The sequence below is a fragment of the Furipterus horrens genome, unplaced genomic scaffold (assembly GCF_987537825.1).
Source record: "Furipterus horrens unplaced genomic scaffold, mFurHor1.1.pri manual_scaffold_8, whole genome shotgun sequence".
In the NCBI taxonomy this organism is placed as follows: Eukaryota; Metazoa; Chordata; class Mammalia; order Chiroptera; family Furipteridae; genus Furipterus; species Furipterus horrens.
The window spans coordinates 27,391,120-27,405,454 of record NW_028327178.1 but is presented as its reverse complement, the minus strand read 5'-3'; the positions used below and the strand labels follow the sequence as shown (position 1 = coordinate 27,405,454).

The 14,335-nt window shown below is 44.6% G+C and overlaps 1 protein-coding gene across 8 annotated transcripts in view; it reads left to right on the top strand.

Moving 5' to 3' along the window:
• FHOD3 (formin homology 2 domain containing 3) overlaps window positions 1-14,335 on the top strand; it is a 434,907-nt gene that overhangs the window by 397,378 nt on the left and 23,194 nt on the right. For all 8 annotated transcript variants that reach the window (XM_090285641.1, XM_090285640.1, XM_090285639.1 and 5 more), the window contains 4 exons: window positions 159-341; window positions 1,980-2,099; window positions 3,042-3,203; window positions 7,450-7,640. In XM_090285641.1, the coding sequence (XP_090141767.1) occupies window positions 159-341; window positions 1,980-2,099; window positions 3,042-3,203; window positions 7,450-7,640 (656 nt within the window). The remainder of the gene's footprint in view (window positions 1-158; window positions 342-1,979; window positions 2,100-3,041; window positions 3,204-7,449; window positions 7,641-14,335) is intronic.

The window sequence follows — 14,335 nt, the reverse complement described above, 5'->3', positions numbered from 1 at the left end:
TGAAACAGATTATAAGGAGAGAGAGGGAAGAAGGGAAGTTTAAAACAAATGAATGTAAATTTAGATGCCATGGGGGCTTTCTCTATAGTGTATTTCATTTAAACAATGTAACACCTGTATATGGTAAACACATATACTGTATCATTCCATCTTTCCAGAAAATTCTAACCATGATCCCCACCGAAGAAGAGAAGCAGAAAATCCAGGAGGCTCAGCTGGCCAACCCCGAGGCGCCGCTGGGCAGCGCGGAGCAGTTCCTCCTCACACTTTCCTCCATCAGTGAGCTCTCGGCTCGGCTCCACCTCTGGGCATTCAAAATGGATTATGAAACTACAGAAAAGGTAAGCACCTGGGAAGACAGGCAGCCAGTCCTGCCTCCGCAGTGCTGAGAACTCCAGTTTTGCACGGTGAAGGTAGTGGAGTCCTTCTTAAGAGAGAATTTGAGTTGACGATGATGTGGTGGTGTCTGTACTCAGTGATCATCAGCCTGCTCGTGAAGCGTCATTCTAAAGTGTCTGCCTGACACCCACCTCAGACATGTGACTGTGGGTTCAGAAAAAAAACGATTAAATTGTTTCTGACTCATATGCTCGCTCATTGTAGAAAACTTGGAAAATATAAAAAAGGACAATCAATATAGAAAGTGATATGGACCCCATTCACTTGATGATAATCATCTAAACTGCCATTGACTATGGCAATTGGCAGGTCATTGGGTCCCATTGAGAGCATATCTCAAAGCACGGTTGAAGACAGTTGAAATCTAAACTGATTGCAAGAGGCTGAGAGGAGAACAAAAGGAAAGGGGCCTTGACAGTAAAACCACAGGGAGGAGACTCATCCTGAATAGAAAGCAGAAAAAGCAGGAGTCCTCTCTGGCCTGGGGCAGTGTGAGTGTTTTTGCCAGCTGAGCAAAAGGAACTAGAGGAGAGGAAAGGGGAGAGGTGGACAGTGACCTGGAGGTGAGTTTAGTGGAGAGGAAGTGCCCAGAGGAGACAGATTTGAAGCACAGGTGGAGAAACTGCATGGCCTTCCTCTTTCTGCAAAGGAGAGAGTGAGAGCACAGTCCTGTACTGAGGGCCAGAGAGGCGGCAGTGAGTTTGGGGGCTTCTGGAAGAAACCGCTGTTTTTGAACTCAGGTGGGAATCCAGCAGGGATGAAGAAATCCGGGGCTGCTAAGGTGACTTGGCATGACTTGGTCACAAAACTAGTCAGCATGTTTAGGTGACTTTCTTTAGCAAAGTGGGGTAATGTCATGGAGAAAACAGACAATTGGGTCAAGTTTTGTTTGGGGACAGGCGGGGCAAAAGCTGAGCTGGAGGGAATGAAGCTGAACCTTTGGCTTGGGGATACAGGTGAGGGGAGAGAGTCAGAACATGGGAGTGGAGATCATACAGTGACAGAAAGGGACTGAGGCCGTGAGGACACTGGTAGGCCATGGGAGTAATGAGGGTGGTAGCCTTCTAGAAAGTAACCAGTCCAAGAGGTGGCCAGCAAGAGTGCATAGAGGGGAGGTTCAGAGACTTGGGAGGTCCGGGTTGAGGAAGGCCAGTTTCCAGTGTCGTCTCCCTGGTAGGAGAAAGGCAAAGAAGAGGACTGGTCCAGATTCCGAAGGAAAATGTGAAGGAGTGTCATGGAAGCCAGCCATGGGGCGATGAGAGGAGAGGGGATTGTGAAAGAGGGTCTTGGAAGATGGGCAGGAAGAGGAGAAGACAGATGAATTATCACCCCTGCGCAAACTCTTGTCAGCCATGGGTCCCCACTTGGTACCCCATGGGGAGACTTTGGGGAGTAGACTTGCTCCCTGTTGGCTTGCAACGATTTTCCATAACAGGGAGCATGTGTGGATCATGTGGGATTGCCTTAAGCTGAGGAGAACTTCACTTGTTATGACCTTGTACAAAAATTGAAAAGAACCAATTAAAGCCAAAATGAACATTCTTTATCATCTTTTTCCAATAATTTTTTCTAATTGAAAGGAAGTGGCAGAACCACTTTTGGACCTGAAGGAAGGAATAGACCAGTTGGAGAACAATAAAACTTTGGGCTTTATCCTGTCCACCCTTTTAGCCATTGGGAACTTTCTAAATGGAACTAATGTAAGTCTTCCATGTTCTGTAAGTCTTCCACATTCCCCCTCTCCTGCCTCCCTTGTCCCCAAATTCCTGCCTTTCACTTGCTGGTGGTGGTAGTACCTTTTGTCTTCCAAAGCATAACTGAAAAACAACTTCTGTATTTTTTGCTGAAAATCTAGAAGAAATTTTATCTTAAAATGTATATATTAAATGTATATTTAATATATTTTAATATAGTATATTTATGTATTTTATATGCACATAAAATATATGTGTATTTTAAATCTTCACATGAGGATTTGAAAGAGAGAGGAAGGGGGTGGAGGGGAACATGGATGTGAGAGAGAAACATCGATTGGTTGTCTTTTGTTTGCACCCTGACTGAGAATCAAATCCACAATCTAGGTCTGCCTTGGTGCATGGGACGATGCTCCAACTCTCTGAGCCACCAGGCAGGGCAAACCTGTATCTTGCTATAAATAAGAAAACTTAGAAAAATAAACATACTATTCCTTCAAAGCTTTTCTTCTAGGCTGTGCTTTTTGTTTTTTGTTTTTTGTCTTATGTGTATAAGCATTATAAACAAACTTAAAAAAAAACTTGGCCTATATTTGGCCAGAAAGCAGAATAGCAAAAGGGCAAAGGGAGAAAAAGGTTAGAGATGCCCAGGTGGCAGAGACCCAGCCTCACAGCACTTTGAGTTTTAGGAGTAGAGCCTTGGGAGAGTCCGTGGGTGATGGCCATGGAGGGAAAGGGCTGGAGGCTCATTCCATTCTCAGTGTGGCTCATCCATGTGCGACCAGCTAAGAATGACAGAGCATGTGGCCTGACAAGCTTCAGTCACAAAGGAGCTAAATCTAAATACTGGGCTACTCCAACAGGGCATTTATTCTAACCATTTGTGCCATTCTAAGAACCTGTGTAAAACTTATTCTTCCTGCCTTTCATGTAATGTTCCCCTAATAGGCCAAAGCATTTGAGTTAAGCTACCTCGAGAAGGTTCCAGAAGTCAAAGACACCGTGCACAAGCAGTCGCTTCTTTATCATGTGTGCACCATGGTGGTGGAAAACTTCCCAGACAGCTCCGATCTGTACTCGGAGATCGGCGCCGTCACCAGGTCAGCCAAGGTACGTGTGTGGCCACGGAGGAGGTGGTTGTATCTTTTCCTCAGCTGGGTCTCCATCAGTCATCTCTGAGGAGCACAGTCTCTGTTAAGTAAAATGCCCAAGGACTGCCTGCATCCCTGCTCTAGAGCTTGTGAATGTGACTTGCTTTGTGCCTTTTCCCATGGACCTTGAAGATCCTTTTCCTATCTCTGCTGCTGCATCAGATTCTTTCCTGCTGAGGTAGGTGGCGTGAGCTGCCGTCCCCGTCCTGACTGCTGTGTCCGCTGTGGAGCTGTGTTACTCACCAGGCTGGATTCTCAAGCATTAAAACTCCCCAGCTTGTTTTAGGTGGGTGAGAACATCAGAGAGATGCAAGTTGGCTCCTTCTCAGACTTCCATCGGACCTTGCAATGAGGTGTCGAGCCAGGAAACAGGGTACCCCTTGGCGCCCTGCTCCCCACAGACTGACCATGCCTGCGATCTTCCACAGAGGGAACAGTTGATAGGGCTGTGACCGGTGTATAGTATTGGACCCTCGGCTGCAAGCTCTTAAATTTAGTGCGGAGTGAAAATCTTCCCAAACATATGGTTTGTAGAAAGGAGAGAGTTGCAGTAGCTGGACAGCCAGCTGCCCCCACTTCAGAAACATCACTGAGGTTGAACAACCCCAGAGGAATCCCAAACACAGCAGAGCTGGGAGATGTGAGGGTCTTGGGGGCAACGGGAAACTCATGGGGGGGGGTGGTGGAAACTTCTGGAAACACAAGCCAGGTTAAGGAGCTGAAAGCAGAATGACCTTTGGTTCTGGGACACATTGGAATCTAGAATGAGAAGAGGAGAGAGTGGTGGGCAGAGGGGGAGGAATGGGGAAGGGGACTTTGCTAAAGTCCCTCCCCAGAGTTCATCCTTTTTCTGTCTTCTCCCACAGAACTGGTTTGTGGGGATCCAGGGGCTGGGACCCTCCATCACCTGCCTCAGGAGCAGCAGGCTGGCAACTGCCAGGTACACTGAGCAGGTGGCCCCTGAGCGAGCCTGACAGCGGACCTGACTTGATGCAGAAGGAGGCAATCCTCCAGCTCTGAGGGCTAACAAAGGGTTTCTTATACTATTTCACAGGCACCCGCGCCATGCTTACTCTGTGCCAGGCACTGCTCTGAAGTCTTTACAAATATTACTTCAATATTCTAACCAAGGCAGAAAGCCCTCTGAGTATCCCACATGGGTCTGTTAATGGCTGCTCTGGTCCCCACCCTCCATGAGCACCATCCCAGAAGGCAGTTTGTTACGTGACTCTTTGAGACAAAGTCTGTCTGGCTGTCTAGAGTCACCTTGCTTCTATTTCCAGAACAGATCAGGTCCCTTTTTACACATGGTCCTTTGTTCTTTCCCAGGACCTTCTCCTAGGTGGAGCCTACTCTAACCAAAACAGCCCTGGCCTAGGGGTCCTGACCCCAGGTTGACCCCAGTGACGGCCTCTGGCCCTGCTCAGTATCAGGCCTGGTCCAAAGGATGGCTAGTTATTATTAACTAATAACTAAATAATGTATTCTTGCCTGAAGCTTGGCCACAGAAGCCAAAATTGCAGATAGCTTCTACCCATTAACTTGGGTAATTACTAAAGATGACAGTTGACTCAGGTCCCTGTGACTTGCAACAAGAGTTCACGAGGGCATGCGCCACCTTTTCGGTGTTGAGGGGCCCTTTTGTGTAGACAGGTACAAAATAAGTTTCAGGCATTTGTATCGCCCGTCCCCCCCACCCCCGTGTGTCACCCTCTGGGCCTCACCACCACCGCGCCCGAGGGGCAGGCTTCTCTCGGTCTGGAGGGCAGCAGTGAGCCTTTCTTCTCCCACAGCAATCCAGACAGACTTGGTAAGACTTGACTTTGCTTCCCAGCACAGCTCACACATCTTCCTGCACACAGAAAGTGGCCCATGTGGAGCCATCCTTAGGTACTTAGCACAACAGAAGGCCAGCCCACCTCTCTTGCTGGGGTGAAATGTTTTTAGGGGCAAACCTAGGCTTAAGGTATGGTAGTTGAGAACTTAAACTCTGAAGCCAGTGGGATTTGGGTTCAAATCCTAGTTTCACTCTTTCTCATCTGTGTGGCCTCTCACAAGTTACTTAACCTCCTTGTGCATCAGTTTCTCCCCTATGACGTGGAGCTTGTAACAGAATCTGAGGTCATATAGTCATTGTGAAGACTCAGCTCACATGTGCCCACTGCTTCAGCCCAGGAGGGCAGCCAGCTGGGGTAGCCGTCTAGTGCTCCTAATAAGACTGATCTTAAGCTCGACCTTCCAATTGCTTTTCAGCAAAAGACTCCCCATCTGGCTTCTACTGGCAGTGAGGTTACTTTCTTCTGCCGCCACCTTAAGGGCTCCCAGTGGACTCTCCTCCCCAGAAAACCATCTCCCACCTCCATGTCTGCTGCCTGCTCTGTGCCCATTACAGTGCTGGGCAGGTATCATCACGTGGTTAAGTAGCACAGGGCTACTTGGTGCATGTCTGAGCTGAACTGATGTTGTTTTATTTTGTATCAATAGAGCTGCCAGATACAAAGGAGGACAGATGTGTAGAGTTAAGATTAGAACTGTTACCATTGGCTTAAAACCTCCTAGGCCTCCTAGATCTTACTTGTCAATCCCAGATCATCTGGACCCTTTCCTAGACGTATTCTTTGAACTACTCAGTCCTTCTTTTCTAAATCTGCCTATCTTTTTTTTTTTTTTTCAGCCAAATGCCAGATTTTTTTTCAAAGCTCCACAATATCATAAGAAAGTGAAGCCTTTTTTAATTCTAGACCCAAAATTTCTTTGGTTTCAAAAAATCATTTTTCTCAAAGTCCCACAAACCCCCTGCTTACCCGAATCCCAGGGCTCTGACTAAAAACTTGCCTCTGCTTTTTGGCTCTTTAGCACCCGAGAAGTCCAGGGAATCCCCTGTGCTCAGCACATCTTCATCCTCTCTGATGATGTCAATTGTCCCCCAGAATCAGCCTTTGTTGACTTGGCTGCTCTGTTGTTGTTTGGAGGGTGGGGCTGGAATCTGAGGCCACTCCAGCATGTCCCTTTGGGCACTCCCATCCAGGCCCTGCTCTCCTGACCACCTCGGCATCTGAGCAGTAGAAGCTCACCTCTGCACTTCCTCTTTCTTCTTCTGACTTTGTTTCCCTGGCTCTTGGCCTTTCCCACATCTCTCAACCTACATCTACCTTTGTCTCATCAGCCCCCTCCCTTCAGCTCATCTGTGTATGTCTTTTCCTTCCCACCTAGCCTTCTCAATTTCTTTTCTCCTATCCCACACCTTCATTAAAGGCCCTCAAGTGTATTTTTTCATGACTGACTCTCTGATTTACACAATTTCTAGTCTAGATATTCTATAAAAGCATTACGTTAGAAAGCCTCGTTTCAGGCTACTTCAGACAATCCAGGCTTCCCACTTCCTTGAAAAGCATGTGAGTGTTGTGTGGCATCTATTTCTTATACACATGGCTTGCATCTTCTGGCAAGACCCTGATACCACACACACACACACACACACACACACACACACACGCACGCGCGCGCATGTGCACCTGGTAGGTTCTGTACATCCTCAGTGTATGGTATCACCTGCCTGTCTATATCATAAGCCTCTTTGGTCTCATTCATCATTTGTCTCTGTGTCTTTAGTGCCTGGTGTGGAGACTGGCATTCACAAGTCTCTCCATGAGTGTTGGTTGACTGAGTGAAGGGGCAGATAAATAAAATAATTTGTCACACAGTGTTAAAGAGATCACTGTGAAGAGAAGCTGGCTGCCCTTTAGCTGGCTGCAGCATATCAGAGTCATCCATGTATGACTATGGTGCATTCCTCCAGCCTTAAGTGAAATATCATCTTCGAAGAACAAGAGTGCTTTGAAAATTTAATGGTACATCTGCTCAGTTCATCCTGTACTAAGTGCCTTGATATCATATTTTAATTTACAGTTTTCAAAAACTTGCCTAAGATTTCTTTCCAAATGAGGCAAAAAAAAAAAAAAAAAAAAAAATAGGTGACACTTGTGTTGAATTCATTTGGAAAACAGTTTTATCACTAAATAATTTGATGCCGAGATAATGACAGATACACATGTGGGTAATTTTTAGGCCATAAATGTGTTTGTATTTCAAGATGTAAATTTGGTTTTGATGTTTATTTCTTCCCAGAGGCAGTTTGGTTTCCTGGTTCAGGTTGGGGTCTGGTTGTTTCAGCGCATTTTCAGTGTTCCCTCTCTGATTTTTAGGTTGACTTTGATCAACTTCAGGATAATTTATGTCAGATGGAGAGAAGATGCAAAGCTTCATGGGATCACCTCAAGGCAATTGCAAAACATGAAATGAAACCAGTTTTAAAACAACGGATGTCAGAGTTCCTCAAAGACTGTGCAGAGCGAATTATAATTTTAAAGATTGTCCATAGAAGAATAATTAACAGGTAAGCGGACCGAGGAACATATGGAAGCACCAGTACAATGGCATGTTGAAAATATTCTGCAAACCAAGATCTGAAGGTTAGATTTTTAAAAATTGTACTATAAATTCTTGGTAGATGGCCAGTGTACCTTTGATGCACATGTTTATTTCATGGGCACTTAATTTTTCTTACACACACACACACACACAATAATATTGTATAATGCCATTGAATCTTGAGGTTGGAAAGAATCTCAGAGACGCCATTCAAAATTTCTCCTTGATCAGGAAGTGAATCTGTAACATCTCTGTCAACTTCACCCCTGAATCTCTGCATCTGTTTGAACAGTTCTGCCTACAGAGAGCCACATTTTGTAAGGCAGATTGACTTGTTAGAAAAGTTCCTTCTGTATATGACCCACGTCCTGCCCTCTGAGACCTTCCTCATTGAGTCTTGATGGTTGCCTTGCACTGCAGTCTGCTGGTTGAGGCTTGGACCTCACCATGCATGTCATCCTCTGGACCAGCCTTCCTCAGAGTCACAGGATCCAAGAGGACCCTGGGAGACACAGCAATGATGTGGCAGGCTTGCTCGCCTACAACGAGGATGGCTGAGGTCTAGAATGGCTCCATGGCTCTAGTAAGTGGAGACAGCACCCAGACCAGAGCCTGGGTCTTCTGGTGTCCTGGGCCAGGGCATGGCCAACATGCACCACCACTTCCTTTCCCTTTGCTTCATCGCAGAAGGTAGTTGTGGATGCCTTACTCTGACCTGCGGGGTCTGAGCACTCTGTCCTGGGACTTACACCTTGACAAGCAAATGTGCAGCTCTGCAGACCTGCAGGCTGGGGTCTACCTGGAGCAGGAGCTCAGAGGGCAGGCCCTCAGAAACAGGCCTCACTGCAGTTTTTTATTCAGGAACCTTCCCTTGAGGACTCTCAACCGCAGTCTTTCCCAGAAGTCTGCTCCTCAAGCACACTCCGTGGTCTGTGTGGTATACATTTTATACTTTCTATTCCCCCCCCCCCTTTCCCTTTCTTTCCTTCTTTCCTTCACCTTCCTTGAAGTTATATAGAACTTTTTTAAAAAATTACAGTTGACATGCAATATTATATTAGTTGCAGGTGTATAGTATAGTGATTAGACATTTCTGTACCTTACAAAGTGATGATCCAGTAAGTCTAGTACCCACCTGGCACCACACATAGTTATTTGATATTATTGGCTAGATTCTCCACACTGTACTTTCTATCCCTGTGACCATTTTTAAAAAGCTAGTTCTCGTCTGCCTTTAAACACTCTCCCAACTTGTGTCGTTTGCTGCTTTGGTAATCATACCCCCCTGGGTCTTGATGCAGACTATTTGGGGGTGGGGAGGGGTGGGGGTGGAAGTAATCTTTAAATTTTAGGAATAGGAATAAGGAACAGAATCTTCCCTCCAGGTTGATAACTGTTTATTACTCAGTACTTTTGGAATTTGGTTGTTCAACTCTAAATTGCCCTCACTGTACTCCATCTAGACCTCACAGCTGCCCTCTGGGGGGCAGGATTTCATCTGAGATTTTGTCAGATTTCTCACTGAAATCAAAGCACACTATGCTTTTAACATGGTTGGAGAGGGGAGGCCAGGAATGTGAGCTGCTTTGGCATGCCACACTTTGTATGATACAAGCAATTTCCCACTTAAAACTACTCAAATAAACAAATAGTTTCCATTTAGAATATCATGAAACTAGAACAGTTTTATGAAAGTCTTGTAAAGCTCTTATGCCTGGTCACATTAACCATTTTATCCTGGACAGATAAAAACTCAGTGATACATGTATTCCTTAAGCTATAATGCACATGTGTATATGTGTAATTATATATGAGATCTGTCCAGAAAGTATACAGTCATGTAATATGAAAAGCTGAAACATTTATTGAAGAAGATACAAGATACAAGAAACATTGTACATAGGACAACGACACCTCAGTCCCCTTCAAAGTAGGCACCTTGGGACCTCACACAGTTCTCCCAATCACCATCAGCTGCCCTGTCATATTTTCCTGAATCTCAATGATGATCTGAAATCTTTTCCCTTTCAAAGGTGGTTTTAGTTTGGGGAAAAGCCAGAAGTCACAGGGCACCAAATCTAGGCTGTAGGGGGGCTGAGTCACCTGGGTGATTTGATGTTTCGCAAAAAAACTGCACGAGACATGATGCATGAGCAGGTGCGTTATTGTGATGAAGCTGCCAGTCACCAGTTACTCATAGCTGCGGCCTTCTGAATCATATGGCTGGTTTCTATGGAGAAATGCTCAAGCTTAACACGAAATTTGATGCAGATCTATTGTTCTACTCACGCAGTCATTTTGAATGCATTGGCCACACAGTACATGTGCTCACTCAAGAGCATCTACCGCCCCCACTGACTAGCACAGTGAAGTCATGATTGTTCATGCCTGCACATTCCAGTCCACTCTCCTTGGCTGCCAGGTTACATGGATGTCGTGCAAACCATTTTGGTTATAGTAAAAATGGTTGCACTTTTGCCAGACAGAACTCATATATACAATTTTCCCTGGTAATCTGGTCACCCAGGTGACTGGTCGTTTTTGCATGACCTGGATCCCTGTTTCCTCACTATTGACCGTCCCCTTGGGGATGACCAGCATGAGCCAGGAATTCAGTGTAGTTAAGGTAGGAGGTAAAAGGGGCCTGGCTAAAGGGGGCCCAGGTGGTGGCCAAGCCATCAGATCCTGTGTTTAAATAAAGTCATTATTAGAAGTCCCAGATGTAGAATGATTAAAGCCCACTGTCTTGTTGGAACGGAGATCGGGGATCAGAGCCCCAGTGGTTGGCTGTGCCCCCTCTTTCCCTCCCCTACCGTCAGCACGCCAGAAGCGCAGCCTGCGACTGCTTTGATCTAACGTATCCCTTATGTGCTTTGTGAAACTGAGACCCAGAAAGGAGTCACACCCTAGTTTAGGGTCAGAGTGGGTCACAGGTAGAATCATCCTGGGCATGAAGATCAGCCTAAGTAGGACTTCACATCAGAAAGCCACAAGGAACTAGACCTTCATCTATTTTTCTCACGTGTGCATGGAAGAGCCATCTTTATCTATGTAATTAGGAATTCATTTGACAAGGCACTTTTTAAATGAAGCACTTGCTACACGGACGCTGCTTTGAGGCTCTCAGAATGTAAAGATGCCTACTTCCTGGGCATTGACTCAAACCTGCACAGGTAGCAAAGCTGCACATTTATTCTCATGGCACAAAGATGTGCAGAGAAAAGGACTTTATTTCACTGTTTACTCCATCTTTATAATGACCACTGCCTGCTTGGGTAGCTGTCAGCTAATCTAGCCAAACATTTAGTCTTTTGAATGTCTAGTCTTCAAAAGTTCGACTCTTCCACTCCTCTCAAAAACTGGCTTCAGGAAAGAGCTGTAATTTGTATACCTAACTGGTGGGGGAGGAGACAGTTTCTCAGATGGATGGAGCTGTTGGGAACCTCACTGGTCTCCCATATGGACAGGCTAGGACTTGTTTTGCTCAGCCTCTGCTAGCACCTCCTGCTTGATTGGCAGCTGAAGGCCATCAGGTCTTTCCCTCTGCTCTACCCATCCCCCAGATCCTGCAGTTCTCCACAGCACCCTCCAAGTTTCCCAGAGTCCCTTGTACACTACACAGGATCCCACAGGGGCTGATGAGACCAGGCCCCCTTGCTTTCTCACCTCACTGCCCTGCCCTTTGTACTTTGCTAGGAGTGCTCCATTTTGACCTGGATCCACTGTTCTGCATGGAAGCCTCCTGATGGGAAAGGAGTCCCTTCACCTCAGCATCGCCCTAGCCTTTCAACATCATCCCTCCCCACTGCAGGGCCTCCTTGGGGAGAAGGCATGAGGACACACATCTGGCCACCCACCTCCCTTTCTTACCTGATGGGCCCTCCCTTAGTTATTCCAGTGGGTCCCTTCTTGATAAGGAGCAGACAAAAGAACTTAGATGATCTCTTTAGGCAAAACCTGGCTTTCAAAACTGTGGTCTGGATAAGAAAATCTTGTTCTGGATGTCCAAATCGACATATTAAACATGACTTTTATGCTGCTACACTGACAGCCTAAATCCACTCTGTTCCATAGATTCATTAGGCCACAGTTAACACTGAGGCGGGCACCAGAGAGAGGTGGGGAGGAAGGCCTTCCTGGCAGGTATAGAGAGAACTATGGCAGGGAGCTGACATTCCAGGGGGAGAGGCAAGCAGAAGACAAGGGAACACCCATGGTGGGTCCCCAGCACCCCAAAATCCATGTGTCCCCTTTCTGGGTCATGCACTCCACTCAGTGGTACCCATGAAGGAAAGGACAGATGATGGGACAGAGCAATGAAGTCTGGCTTATGCTCAGGATACTGATGAGGGGAACTAGCCTCTGTGACCGTAAGACCTTCATGCTGTGTTTTCTAAAAGTGACAAACTCAGCTAACAAAGATCCCTTAAATGTTTGACTCCCTTAAAGCCATACCTCTTTTTCTTCTACAGGAAGGTCATAGTCTCTTTTCTTTCAAATATACAATGGAATCTTTTTCTCAGATGTGCATTTCACTTACTTTTTTTGCAAAACATATGCTTGAATTCTAACTTATGTTAAGTTTTGATCCTCTGTAGTACATAAAAGCAATGGTCTCAAAAGTGGAGGATAAGGACTCTTGGGCTGTCCTTAAGTATAAAAGAGGACTCACCTGTGGATTGTTTGAGTCTCCCCTTGATTTGTCTTGCACACAGATCTTGAGTAGTGAGAAGTGGCAATGTATGTAGTATATTACACTATCCTATCCTAATGTATCATGTCCTGTTCCTAATACATAATGTCAGGAAGGTGGTCATAAGCCAGGAAGAAAAATTGAGAGTATAAATGGCACTGGGAGTGACAAGAAGGTGCTGTTTTACATTAGGTGGTCAGGGAAGGCTTCTCTGAAAATGTGCTCTTTGAGCAGAGACCTGTGGATTGAGAGAGAGCTATCCATGCAGCTGGCTGTGGTGTAAATGTTCGGAGCATAGGGAACAGCTGGTACCGGACGCCTTGTCAGGACCTACAGTCCTCCCAGTGGAGTGGCCTCCCTTCCCTCAGTCCCTGCAGGCTCTCTGCTTAGCCTGGTCCACTTCGGGCCCTGAGATGGGTTTGTTCAAGAATCAGGAAGATTCCATTTCAGGGAATCAGTGTGGTTGGAGTCATAGCAGATAGGGTCAGAGAGGCAGTGGGCCAGTTTTACAGGACCTTGTATGGTGAGACCATATATCGTTTCTTCATCTATTGATGGATATTGGGATTGTTCTCACTTTGGGGCTATTATGATTAATGCTTCTGTGAAGGTGTAGAAGGTTTTGTGTGGACACATACATTTATTTCTTTGGGGTGTATGCATGGGAACGAAATTGCTAGGTCATATAGTAACTCCATTTTATCTTTTGAGGAACTGCCAGACTTGTCCACAGCAGCTGAACCATTTTTATGGTCTCACCAGTGCCATATGAGGGTTCCAATTTCTGCACATCCTCACCAACACTTGTTATTGTCTGTCATTTTAATTAAAGCCATCCTAGTGAGTGTGAAGTGTATCTCATTGTGGTTTCGACTTGCATTCCCCTAATGACGAATGGTGTTGAGCATCTTTTCATGCACTTATTGGCTATTTGCATATCTTGTTTTGAGAAATGTCTATTCAAATCCTGTGTCTGTTTTTTGTCTTTTTGGTGTTGAGTTGTAAGATTTCTTTATATGTTCTGGATACAAATTCTGTATCAGACATATGATGTGCAAATATTTCCTCCCATTTTATGGGTTGTACTTTCACTTTTCATAGCATCCTTTAGAGCATAAAAGTTTTAATTTTCATGAAGTTGAATTTATCTATTTCTTCTTCGGGTGCTTATGCTTATGATATCATAGCTAAGAAATAATTTTCTAATCCAAAGTCATAAAATTTTATATTTTATTCTAAGAGTTTTATACTTCTAACTAGCATTTTTGGTTTTAAACAGCATCTTTCGTCCCCCTTTACCATAAATTCATGTTGTATGCTTTACTTTATTGTTCTTTACAAAAAGAATAAGCTAGTGTCCCTCATTTGAAAAGTAAACCAAACCTTATTCTAATTGTACAAATTAGAGTGATCAAACACAAAAGTTTTTGTCTACAAATAGTGGTATCATTTATGTAATACTGTTTGTTCTACATAAGCATTTCATTCTGTCTCCTAGTATCTTCTTTTTCATTTCCTGATAATTAAATATTGGGCACTTGTTTGTTCATTTGACTTCTTTTACAAAAATTTTAAGTAATAAAATTCAATAAGTTTTTGTTTTTAAATTAAATAGCTGAGATTGGTTTATTTTGTGCTGCTTATTCAGTGTGTTCTAATTAAATTAATATTGTATGCAATATTGCAAGAAAATATTCAAAATATTTACTCAGAGAAAACTTCACAAGCATCTTTTCATAAAACATCAATTTACATATAATTCATAATATGTTAATGTCTTTTCCAAGTATTCCTTGGAGCAAGTTCTAAAGGAATTGCTAAGCCACATTTCTGTATTTCTTGTTCGGTTTTTATATAACTTAGAAACTGCAGTATTTATTTTTCTTACAAAAGGTTTGCATCTCCATTTTGGGAAGCATTAAAACACAGATAAGCAAAAGAAGAAAGTAATTAACCTCTTGAAATAT